Source organism: Zootoca vivipara, chromosome 6 (genome assembly GCF_965207765.1).
Source record: "Zootoca vivipara chromosome 6, rZooViv2.hap1.1, whole genome shotgun sequence".
Lineage (NCBI taxonomy): Eukaryota > Metazoa > Chordata > Lepidosauria > Squamata > Lacertidae > Zootoca > Zootoca vivipara.
Genome location: NC_142589.1, coordinates 10170259 through 10183119, shown reverse-complemented (window position 1 = coordinate 10183119; position 12861 = coordinate 10170259). Strand labels below are relative to the sequence as shown.

At 48.5% G+C, this 12861-nt stretch overlaps 1 protein-coding gene across 8 annotated transcripts in view; it reads right to left on the bottom strand.

The window, feature by feature from the left end:
• Nucleotides 1-12861, bottom strand: part of UBR4 (ubiquitin protein ligase E3 component n-recognin 4) — a 129911-nt gene that overhangs the window by 42707 nt on the left and 74343 nt on the right. For all 8 annotated transcript variants that reach the window (XM_035120583.3, XM_035120584.3, XM_035120587.3 and 5 more), the window contains 9 exons: nucleotides 11094-11303; nucleotides 8120-8269; nucleotides 5490-5717; nucleotides 5242-5320; nucleotides 4327-4569; nucleotides 2685-2856; nucleotides 1903-2047; nucleotides 1278-1363; nucleotides 678-765 (listed from right to left, as the gene is read on the bottom strand). In XM_035120583.3, the coding sequence (XP_034976474.3) occupies nucleotides 678-765; nucleotides 1278-1363; nucleotides 1903-2047; nucleotides 2685-2856; nucleotides 4327-4569; nucleotides 5242-5320; nucleotides 5490-5717; nucleotides 8120-8269; nucleotides 11094-11303 (1401 nt within the window). The remainder of the gene's footprint in view (nucleotides 1-677; nucleotides 766-1277; nucleotides 1364-1902; nucleotides 2048-2684; nucleotides 2857-4326; nucleotides 4570-5241; nucleotides 5321-5489; nucleotides 5718-8119; nucleotides 8270-11093; nucleotides 11304-12861) is intronic.

Sequence of the window (12861 nt, the reverse complement as noted above, 5' to 3'; positions counted from 1 at the left end):
ATTTGTCAAAAGCTCTACTATGGCACTGAAATCTGGGACTCTGATTTGAAGTGTTGGAAACGGTACGGAATACCTTTTTTCAGAAACTATACTGGTTGAAAAACAGACACCAATTAAACCCTTGTGGATTCCCTGCATAGGACAAATGGAATAGAACATTTTTCAGCAGGCGTTTAAGAGGTGAGACAGAAGGCGCCTGCTGAATCTCTATTGGCAGAGTGTTGCACAGGACTCAGTCAATGACACCAAAGGCTTGGTTTCTTGTCGCTGTCAAATGAGCCTCACCAACTCAAGAAACGGCCCGGGTCACTCCTGCAGATGACGTCAGTGACTGAGCTGGGATATGAGGGATGAGGTGAACCCTGAGGTACCCTGGACCTAAAGTTGTTCAGGCTTTATAAATTAAACAAGAACCCTGGTGCAGATTCAAAATATAAGAAGGAACATGCTCATCCCTTTTATTTTCATTTATTATGTGCTTTGTGCTATCAGTCAGTTTTGTCTCTGTAAGCTGCACTCAAGTTTTGCAAAGCAGTTACTTCCATTTATCTTTCTGTATGTGATAAATAAATAAAGAACATAAAGGGAAGTGCGTAGAAGGAGACTGAGCAAAGCTGTGCAGTATCGACGCACCAATACCCTCAAGGCAGGACTGATGCTGAGGAGCAGCTACTTACGCAGAATGGAACTTCTGGGTTGTTGCAAACAAGACAGGGGTCGCTCTCCAAATAGTAGCCGTCAAATTCCACCAGACCAGACAGTGTGCTGGGAGGGGAGGGAAAAGGACATATGAGAAATCTGCCCAGGCAAAGGAGGAGCCCTGCTGGACTGGGAAATGACCTGTCAAGCCAAGCAGCACTGTTTGAGCAGTGGCCAATCAGGTGCCTTCAGGAAGCCCTCGAGTAGTATGTGAAAGCAACTGTCCCACCCCCACTTCCTGTTTGTTCCAAGCATCTGGTATACAAAGGTACACTGCTCTTGTTCCTGGCAGATCCATTGAGCTGGCTGACGGTCACTGATAGTCTTATCCCTTGATAGTCGTTTTTGAAAGCCCCGAGCTGCACAAAGGGCTCTTGTGTGAGGTGGGTCTTAAGCAGTGTGACATGAGAGGAAAACAAGCAGGTGGGTGGAGAACAAGACCAATCTTTTGCAGGAAATGAAAATGGCTCAGTGGGGGGAAAAAGCACCCCCCCCTCCCCAGTTCCAGCTGCCCTCCACTCCTCAAATGGCTTGCACCACAGCCCTGTACACGTATATATTACACCAGAGACACTCACTTATAAATATTTGAGTTGGGATGGTTGGTCAGGATGTGGTTCTGCATCCGTAGGATCTCAACAGCTTTCTGGGAATATTCCTTTAACTGAAAGAAAGGTTTAACAAATAGCTCACAAAGGGGATTCAGGAGTGAATACGAAGACCAAAACCAGAGTCGGTTATAGAGAGCTCCCAATTATCCACTCTCACTCTTTGCCACTGTAATATTTATTCTCCCGAGAAGGATAATGATTTACACACCCCTCTCCCTCCATCCTTGTAAGCAAGAAGCACCATCATTACAGTCCAAAGGCACATTCCAGCCGGGCAATAGCACCCAGGGAGAGCAGGCTCCATCCAGAATGTGGCCAAGGCAGAGTCCCGAGGGCCAAATACGAGGGTCCTGGAAGGCTGCATTAGGCCCCAGGCCTGAGGGAGGGCCCTGCCCTACAGCCTGCCTGGTCAAGATGGAGGCCAGAACTGGGCTTTCCTTTCTTCAGGAGTCCTTCCTTTGCACACTGAGAAGCACTCCCCACACATACACACACACACCCCGGATGCAGTGGCTGCTCTTTCACATCTTTGAGGAATAGAGGAGGACGGTGAGAGAAAGTCATTTTGGCCGTCCCAATGAGACACCCCTACCTTCTTTTCTGTCTGCTGCGTCTTCAGGGAAAAGTAGCCCAGGAGGTCCACAAACTGGGCAGCCTTCCGTCCGTAAGCCGGCAGCTCTGGCCAGATCGACCACATGAGATCTAGCAGCAGCTCCTGCTGGGACTTGTTTGAGTTTCTAAAGGCAAAGGGGGCGAGGAGGAGGGGGTTATCCAAGAGGCCCGCTCCCCACTGCGCATACGGCTGAAGATCTTATCCCCCACCCTCTGGACACATCTCTCCTCCAGGTTGTATATGCAGACCAATCCCTCCCTCTTGTGCCCTTCTTAGAAGCCCTTCGGCCATTTCTCTACCTGGTCCACTATTTTAAAACATAAGCAAACAAATAGGTAAAGGCCGCCACCTGTCTTGAAGTCTAGAACAACCCCACCCGGGTGCCAAGATCCTTGGGTGAGCACCTTCTCTCAGTCTCGCCAGCATCAGAGCCATGGCTGGTGGAGACACGAGAGAGAATCTTTTCTGCGGCTGCTCCCATATTGTGGGAATCCCTCCCAACAGAAGTCAGACAGGCTCCCTCCTTGATATCATTCCTTCCTGTTCAGGGAGGCCTTTGGAAACTTAGGGTTCAGAAATGAGGCTGGTCACTGGGCTGCCGTCAGGGCAAAGTGCATTTCAACTGCATTCTGTTCTCAAAGTGGCCAGCCAGGTGCCACAAAGGAAAACCCACAAGCAGGATACTGCGGTTTTTAACTAGTTTGCTTTTATTACTGTGTATTTTATTTTATTTTATGTAAGCTGCCAGTTTCACGACTCACCTGTAGATGTGGAGTGTCAGGCAGTGGGCCTGCCAGCGGACAGAGGATGAGTTGGACTCCAGCAGGAAGCAACGCAGGAACTGAATCAGGGTTTCCTTGTCAGCAAACTTATTCAGCTGGTTCACCAGGGCTGTGCACAGCTGGTCTTCCTGGCTGCCCGATGAACCCTCTCCTGGAAGATGGGGCATAGGAATAAAAAAGAAGAGGTAGTGATTGCTTAGGCAGGTGTATCGTAAGGTACAGTTTGGGGTGGGGGAGAGAATGTAGAGCACCTGCTGCTTTGCATCCAGGTAGGGATAGAAATGTCCCGTCTGAAACCTTGAGGTGCTGCTGCCAGTCCGTGTAGACAATATAGAGCTAAATGGACCAGTGGTCTTACTTGGTATAAGGTAGCTTCATGCATTCCTGTGGCTTAAGAGAAGGGCCACAGCTCAGTGGCAGAGCACCCGCTTTGCATGCAGAAGATCCCAGGTTCAATCCCCAAAGTCATCTGCAGGCAGGGCTGGGAGAAAACCCTATTTGAAATCCTGGAGGGCTGCTGCCAGTCAGTGTAGACAATACTAAGACTAGATGGGCCAACAGTTCAGGTCAGTAGAAGACAGCTTCCTATGTTCCTATGATTGTGTGTACAGCTCTTGGCAGCAGGTGACCCATCCAGTTCCTCTGCTGCCCGCATATTCTAGTTGAATGAACAGACGAGGCTACCGGCTAACAAACATGCATCTATACCGAATGGAAGCTCCCTCTTCAAAAGGCAGGACTCCTCCAGTTACACGATACCAGAGACAGAGGATAGCTAGCAACATCCTGCCTTGTGTGCAAAAGCCACCGTTAGCGGAGACAGAGGACTGGGCAGATCAGATTTTTGTCCTGACCCTGTGAATTCTACCAGTTTCTTGACTGGCAGTTCTAGAAGAATTAGTCCACACACACACACACCAATCTGTAGGAACGCCACTGGTTGTTCCCAGAGTTGGCAAGGATCATTAGACAGCAATGAGAAATTGAGCCTTTGGTCATTGTCACCTTCTGCTGTACCAACATTTAACCCCCTGATGATAATTTAAAGAGCCAGCATGGTGCAGTAGTTAGCGACCTCGGGAGACTCACAGTCTTTCAGGCTAAGCCATGCCTAACAGTGTTGTTGTGAGGTTAAAATCCTACAACATCCTATGCCCTTTTAAAATGCGGTTGGGGTGAGTGGGTTATTTGGTTGTTGTTTTTATTTTGATTATTTTTTGTGGTTTTATAATCTGATTTTGTTCTGTGAACTGCCCTGAGACCACCGGGTATAGGGCAGTATATAAATTCAATAAATAAAAATAATAAATAAATGAAATGCACAGGAACAGAACCATGTAGACCACACCTGAGCTCCTTGGAGGAAAAATGGGATACAAATGGAAAAACGCAGGCAGGCAGGTAGGCAACTAAGAATCAATCTTTCCGTAACAGATAGCTGGTTTTAGGGGTTTTGTGTAGTTTTTGTTGTACAGTTTTGTGCATAATTGTTGTGAACTGATTGAACTGTTGTAAAAAAAAACCCTGCTCTGAAATTTTTTAATGAATGACAGCATATTAATTTTTTTATAAAGTTGGCAGCAGGCCTAAAGACCTGCCCCCACCACACAACTCCTCTCACCCTCTCGGTCTTTCTCTTTCTCTTCCTTCTTGCTCTTCTTAGTGGAGGATTTGCTCTGCCCGGCTGGCTGCCCAGAGGTCCCAGAGCCTGCAGGCGTTGAGGTTGACGCACCGGATGATCCGGAAGAAGATGCCGCAGAGAGGACTTTGCTGCCACACAGGGCGCAGGAAAGGAGCTGCAGCAGGACGGGGGACACGCCCTCGTCGACCAGGAAGCTGACTTGCAGGAGGAAGTAGAGGACGGCTAGAGGAGGAAGAAAAATGGATTGTCTCAACAAACAAGTCCTCTCGGCTTTCCCTATCAGAGCACCCTTTTAAAAAGAAAACAGGCTGCAGAATCTAGCCAAATGGGATCACGGGAGCTTTGAGTACCAACCCATTCACTTTCGCCGCAGAACAAATTTCTAGACCTCATTGGCAAAGAGAACTAAAACTTGGGATAGGGGTGGCATATTCTTCAGACAGTAGATCTGTCTGTTGGATGGCAAGCAGGCAGCAGAGATCATTACCTCCTGCAAGACCCTCTGTGATTCTCCCTGATATGTCTAAAACTAAAAACAAAGTCTATCCAGATATTTAGTGACGTGATTTTTAATCTGTTTTTATTCTATTCTGTTGTTATTTTCAAAAGTCTTAATTTATTCTTAGTTCTTACTGATAATCTTATTGTTTTATCTGTTTTGTAAACTGCTTTGGGTGTTGTTGTTGTTTTTTACAACCAAGCACTGTATAAATTTTCTGAAAGATTAAAAAAAATAATCCGCCTTCTTTCCTCTTCAATCAAATCTCACTATTAAAAAGGGGAGGAATCCAGTGGATTAGATTGGTAGGTCTTTTCCAGCACTACCATCCCCACACCACAATTCCACCCAAATCGCCTTCTGCCACCCCACACTCTTACAGGAAAGCAACTCACAGTCATCCTTGATGCAGAACTTCTGCCAGTTCACTGTCCGCTGGGTGGCGATTTCCGCACAGGCTTTCAAATGCTCCATCTAAAACAGCACAGAAGGAAGCTCATTTATGACAGCCGCACACCATAACCCGGGGAGGGGGGGGGTTCTGCTGTGTCTCTGTATGATTCACTGCTCTGGCTTTGCACCTCCGCTCTATTGGGCCTTTGCACTGATCCATGCTCAAAAGGACACACACAGGCTTCCTTACCAAATTGATCAGTGTGTCGTACTGCAGAGCAGATCCCGAGCTGGCCGTGACCACGCTGGCCCTCAAGAAGATCCCTTGCTCCTCTAGCAGCTTCTTGATCCCCCGGACGTGGGAATCTAGTGTGTGCAGGTCACGCAGCTGGCGGTACTTCTCCTTGGAGCCGCAGATGAAGAGCAGGAGCTTGCGGACCTGGCGTCTCACAAAGGGCGTCTGCTGGATCATCAGGTACTGGGGGGGGGAGAGAGAGAAAAAAGGGGTGTGTGCAGAGTTTCCGTAAGAAAACCTATATGGTTGAAAGTGCTGCAATTGCACAGGCACAAAGAGAAGAGTGAGGTTCTCAGGGCCCTTCTGTAATAACAGTAACAGCACTGTGCTGCCTGCTGATAACACAGCAGAGAAGTCTAGCGCCTGCAGAATCCATCACCCTCTCATCCAAGTGTTTTTCTGGGCAGCACTGAGGTCTAGAAACTTCCTTTCCAATGGAAGCAAACAGGCACCACCTAAAGAATCTTCACTCCCATTTGGCCAGATTATTATTATTATTATTATTACTACTACTACTACTACATCTGATAAATAACAACAAACTACCGTGTTTCTCATATTTTAAGTCATCCCTACAAAATAAGCCATGGCAGGATTTTCCTGACTTGAAGAAATATAAGACATACCCCAAAAATAAGCCGTAGTGGTGGGAGCAGGTCTGGATGGCGCCATGGAAGAGGAAGATGCCTGTCAGTGCCCGCAACCGGCTGCTGCTGCCCCTCCAAAATGTCCAGCAGCATGCACCGCGCCAAGCACTGAACCGGCGGCGGGACTGGCAAGAGCCGCAGTGCGTGCTGCTCCAAGCCCCGACCCGGCGGCAGGACACAGCAAGAGCCGCAGCGCGCGCTGCTCCGAGCCCCGACCCGGCGGCGAGACCCGGCAAGAGCCTCAGCGCGCGCTGCGTGGAGCCCCGACCCGGCAGGACCCAGCAGCGTGCCCTGCTGAAGCGCCGACAACGCGCGCAGCAGCAGCCAGTTCCGGGCGCCGAGCCGCGACAGGAAGAAGAGGGACGCAGCGGGACACAGCAACAACGACAAAAAACACCCGGCCGAGCCTTCATTGGCCGCCGCGGCTGCCACTCGCTGGTCCCTCCTCTTCCTGTCGCGCGCGCGCTGCAGGTCCCGCCGCTGGGTTGGCACTTGGCGCTGCTCCAAGCCCCAACCCGGTGGCGGGACGCAGCAAGAGCCTCAGTGCGCGCCGCGTGAAGCCCCGACCCGGCAGGACCCAGCAGCGTGCCCTGCTGAAGCGCCGACAACGCGCCCAGCAGCGCAGCAGCAGCCAGTTCCGGGCGCCGGACAGGGGAGGTACCATACTGTAATTTTTTTTTAAAAAAATAAGACACCCCCGAAAATAAGCCATAGGCTTATTTTCTTGAGAAAAAAAGATTATAAGACATGACTTATAATATGAGAAACACGGTATTTATTTGTATTTTTGTCTTGTGTTTTTATCCTGTGAACTGCCCTGAGATCTTTTGATGAAGGATGGTATATAAATCTAAAGAAGAAGAAGAAGAAGAAGAAGAAGAAGAAGAAGAAGAAGAAGAAGAAGAAGAAGAAGAAGAGGAAACTACTACAGTGGTGCCTCGCTAGACGAATTTAATTCGTTCCACGGGTCTATTCTTATAACGAAAAATTCGTCTAGCGAATCCCATAGGAATGCATTGAATTTTTTTGATTTTTTTTTTTTGCCCATAGGAACGCATTAATTGAATTTCAATGCATTCCTATGGGAAACCGCGATTTGCTAGACGAATTTTTTGTAAAATGAATTTGTCTAGCGAGGCAACCTCCGCTAGAAAAATCCTTTCTTTAAGCGAAAATTTCATCTTACAGGGCATTCGTTAAGCGAGGCACCACTGTATCTTTATTCCAAGGAACTTTTTTAAAACCACTTTTGAAGTTTTTACAATCAGGCAATGTATACATTTCATGAAATTAATATATATGAAATCAGGTGGTGTCCATGGTTTCCTTCTCTCCATTTATCATCATCGGCTGAGGTAGGTTAGAATGGCCTAAAGGGAGTTTGATGCTTCCTCCGGCAAGGATTCAACCCCAGGCCTGCATCAGATTTGAGATTTGAATCCTGGTCTCTCAGGTTCTAGTCAGACATTCTTAACCATCACAACACAGGCTCTCTTACACAACCTGCTCTCACCAATCTACCCCACCGCACCTGCACCTGCACTTACTTCTTCACAGGAGGATCGTGTTTAGTGAAGTCAAGCCCTGCTTTTAGCATACAAACACAGACCAGGCTTTCTCCAACCTGGTGCACAACACTTGCTGGACTCCAACTCCCATCAGCTCCACTCAGAGCCATCATGATCAGAGAGGGCTGATCTGAGTTGTAGCTCAGCATCTTCTAGGGGAAACGCACTTGGTTTTTGAAACCCTTTTTGCACCTGTCTGCATTCCAGATCACCGGCTCAAACATGACCTCTCTCAACATGAGGAGGACACGGCAGAGTAAGAGACAGCATCTTAAGGGTAGTTGGGAGGTGGTTCTCAGGTGGTGAAGATTCAAGGCTTCTTCCTCCGGCAAGGATTCAACCTCAGGCCTGCAATCTCCTGCCAACCTACCTCCGAGAGGAAGTAGAACCAGGAATGGTCAAAGACCGGTGGCGGGATGCGAGAGTTGGTGTCGGCAATCTTCTTGATTTGGTACGGCAACCGTAGCACCATCTCCGTCAAGAGTTGGGTGTAAGCTTCAAAGACGTCAGCGGCATGGCCCTGAAAGGGAGAAACGTTCGGAACAGAAGTTAATTTATGAAGCGGCCACATGCTGTTTAGTGTTCTACTGTCTCCTCCACCCGACACGGGAAGTTGCCTTGTACCAAGCCAGACCATCTGCAGGGGGCATCTGCGGCTGCCCAGGGATGGCAGGTAGGTGCTGGGGCCGGCACTGAAAGGTGACCTCTTGAATATGTAAGCACATATTGATTTCTGGCTTTATAATGCACGCTGCTTTTGAACCCATTTCTGCTTCTAACTGTGAATCACAGAAGCGCTGTTAGTTTTGACAACGCCCACCTGGTTGATTTTTTTTAAAAAAAACAACATAATTTTTATTAAATTTTCACTTTAAACAAAAAACAATAAATTCCAACATATATCAATCAATCTCGTTCCCCTCCACTCTGCCAAGCTTATGACTTCCCTCCCTCCCACCATATGGTTTTCCCTTTTCCAGTCTATATCTCACAGTTTCATCTTATTAAATCAAGTCCACATCGTAGGATTTATATCAATCCTGCCGGTGTCTTCAAGCTTCTGCAGTTATTATTAATATAGTCAATGAATTTACTCCAGTCTCTTTGGAATTTTAATTCGCCCTGGTTTCGGATTCTGCAGGTCAGTTTTGCCAGTTCCGCATAATCCATAATCTTCGTCTGCCACTCCCCCACTTGGTTGAATTTTGGTCCATTTGTGATGCACGTCCAAAAGCCACAACCAACTGAAAAGGCCTGGAAACTTTAATCAAAATCAAAAGCCAAGGAAGAGCCCTGCTGGTAAAGGTAAAAAAGGCAAAGGACCCCTGGATGTTTAAGTCCAGTCAAAGGCGACTATGGGGTTGCAGCACTCATCTCGCTTGTCAGGCTGAGGGAGCCGGTGTTTGTCCACAGAGAGCTTTCCGGGTCATGTGGCCAGCATGACTAAACCGCTTCTGGTGCAACAGGACACCATGATGGAAACCAGAGCGCACGGAAATGCCGTTTACCTTCTCGCCGCAGTGGTACCTATTTATCCACTTGCACTGGCATGATTTTGAACTGCTAGGTTGGTAGGAGCTGGGACAGAGCAACAGGAGCTCACTCCGTCACGGGGATTCAAACCGCTGACCTTCTGATTGGCAAGCCCAAGAGGCCAATGGCTCATCTAGCCCAGCATCCTCTACTTGCAGTAGCCAGCCAGATGCCTGTGGGCTTGGGAAGCCTGCAAGCAGGACCTGAGCACAAGAGCTCTCTCCTCTCCTGTGATTCTTAGCAACTGGCATGATGCCTCTGACAGCGGAGGTAAAATGTAGCCACTGTAGGTAGTAGCTGCAGGTAGCCTTTGCCCTCCTTCATGAACTTGTATAATCCTCTTTTAAAGCCATGCAGTTGGTGGTCATCACAAGCAGGACCCGAGCTCAAGAGCGCTCTCCCCTGCAGTAGTTTCCAACAACTGTTACTCAGAAGCATTACTGTCTCCGATAATGGAGGCAAAGCATAGATACTTTGCCTCCCATCACTGCCTTGCTTTCAAACAAACACTTGTTTTACATCCTTCACCAGCTGGTTGGAACCTCTTGAGAAGAAGCAAAAGCAAATCTAGTTGCAAGACATCAAGTACCTAAGTTGGGGGGGGGGGAGAGTATACAACTGTCCCTTCCTTATGATATTTTCGTCCAATTATGAGTAATGGAGAGAGAGATCTCGAGGCAGAACTAAAGCTGTTAGCTGGAGGAAACCTCCCCTTCGTTTTACATCTGCTGCCCATCTCCGCGGATCAGAGTTCTAAACTGTGTTCAACGTGGCATTGCTGGGTAATCAAGAGAGCTGTTGTACATTATATCATCCCCAATCCTTAGCACAGCCTCTTTCTCTAGCTATTTTTTTTTTTAAAAAAAAGAAAAGAACACCTCTTGACTGACAAGAGTAATGTGAAAACAGCAGGTCCCCTTGGAGAGAATGGAAAGAAAAGGCAAGAGCTTAAAACTGCACCAACCATCACCACAGGCCTTCAGAATCCCAACAGCTTCTATTCTTCCAGCAAAGAGCACCCTAACGTTTAATGCGGCTTATTCCATTATACTTTGCCAGGGCAGGAAATAAAAACTAAAGCTCCACCACCAGGCGCTGAGTATAAAAGGAGGCACCATGGCGGCTGCAGTGGCCGAGGAACTAAGCCGGCAAATCCACGTCGTTCACAAGGGCTGTCAGGAGCCAGGAGGGGTCCTCGCCAGTCAGTTATTGGAAATAAGCCTCCCCCTTCCTTCAGAGCTCACCTTAAGACCATGCCACACCCATTCAGTGTGTGTGTGTGTGTGAGAGAGAGAGAGAGAGAAGGGGGCGGGAATGTTGTGACAAGCCTGGGGACTGTGGGCGATATGCTCCCCACTCTTCCTTAGGACTCTGAAGAAGGTCGCTGACTAAGGTCTTAGTCAGGTGTTCAACAAATCTGTGTGTGAAATCTCAGTTGGGAGGGAGCTCAACAGGTTTGGGCCTGCGGCACCTAGCAAACAGCTTTTGTATATTTTACACTGTAAATACCTATTCAGTCATTGTACATCTTTCCACTTCCGTACAACTGACAGTGTTGCAACAGTTAGAAAAAAGAAAAGAAAAGGGTGTCAGGTTGAAGATGTAAATTATTTGATTTCCATTTTTCTGCCTGGTGTCTTTTTAGGTGGGGGGGTGGAATTCCCCAGAATTATCCTTGGGGGGAAATCTGCCCGGGAACACGGTTAAGACTTTAATCTGCTCCCCTATGGAAATGGGACAGGTTTGGGCAGATGTGTCCAATCTGCAGTGGCTGCTGGTGCTGGCACCCGCCAGTTTGATCTGCAACTCACCTTGACATACTGGCGCAGGAAAAAGGGGCTCATGTCTGGTGGGGAGGAGGTGGTGTGAGGTTTCAGCAGCTGGCTGGTGGCCACAGGCTCCTCGTCATTCTGTTGGTTCTTCCAGTATTCCAGGAGGGATTTCAAGACATGCAGGCAGTAGTCCACTGCGCCAGAGCTCAGCAGGGCGGCTGCGGTGGCACTGGAGATCAGGGAAGAGGACTGAGAGGAGAGAGAGAGAGAGAGAGAGAGAATTGAGTCCTCTCATCTTATTTCCTCGTAGATGTTTGCAGACCCGAGTGACAAATTTGGGGTTGAGTAAGCCCACTTTAGGAGTCTGATCTCTGACAGCTGGCCGCAGCTCAGTGGTAGAAGCCTACTGAGATCCCAGCTTCAATTGCCAGCATCTCCAGGCAGGGCCAGGAATGTCCTCTCTGCCTGAAATTCTGGAGAGCCTCTGCCAGTCAGTGCAGACCATGCTGGGCTGCATGGATCAAGGGCCTGACTCCATACAAAGCAGCTTCCTAACTATCTTGGGAACTTAGGAAGCTGCCTTTATACGGAAGGCACACCTCAGTACTGCCTTCACTGACTGGCAGTGGCTCTCCAGGGTTCTCGGCTAGCCCTACCTTGGGATGCTGAGGCTTGAACGTGGGACCTTCTGCATGCAAGGCATCAGATGCTCCACCACTGAGCTACAGCCCTTTCCAAAAGAGGGATCTGATCACAGATAGCTTCGCAACAGGGGTATCATTCCTGGCAGATCACTGTTTCTTCCCAATTGAGGGAAGAACTTCCTGACAGTAAGAGCTGTTTGACAGTGGAACTTGTTGCCAAGGAGTGTGGTGGAGTCTCCTTCTTTAGAGGTCTTTAAGCGGAGGCTTGACAGCCATCTGTCAGGAATGCTTTGATGGCGTTTCCTGCTTGGCAGGGGGTTGGACTGGATGGCCCTTGTGGTCTCTTCCAACTCTATGATTCTATGATTCTAGGGTGATCCTGAGGAATGCATCGCCGCCCTAGTGGGGTTCCCCCTCCAGAAGTTGCTGGACTACAACTCCCAGAAGCCCCAGCAGCCAGCACGGCCAATGATGACGGGAACCTAGCAATGTTTAGGAAGGGCACCACATTGGCTACCCCATTCCCTGGTCTTGGCTGACTACCCTTTCCCCACAAGGGCCATAGTTCAGAGCAGGGGAAAGTGAAGAGGAATTGGGCAGAAAGTTGTAGGGTAGAAACAATGGAAACTAGGACAAAGTAAATGTTGGAGGATCCAGAAAATTGTTAGAGACCAGATGGTTGCCAGTACAGAGATACGTCTGCTTGAGAATACTCATTTCAGCAGGCTTAGGATGGGGTTTAGGATCGCTCGAACAGAAGCAGGTCAGGAGCCACCTGGGGCTTCCTTTCATAGCCGCTGAGGACTTGACAGCTAGATTTCAAATTTTGATGGTGTGATTTATTGATATAATTTCTTAAAGAAAGCATCAATTGATGATGTGTTTATGGAGAGGGGCTTTTGAACAAGTGCTTAGCAAAAGGGACCGGGGGGGGGGGGAGAGGATACAAAAAAAACAGGCAATCAGTTCTTAAGTCTAATCTCCCCTCGACACACATGCCAGAGGGCAATGAGCTGAGGATTAGGAGGAGGAGCGAGATACTTCTCAGACACACGCACACACAATTTCTTTTTTTAAAGAAGTTGGAATTCCGATCCATTTCTCTGGAATCTGGCCAGTTGTGGGAGGAAGGTAAAGGCCTCAACGAGGAGAGCTTTAGCCTC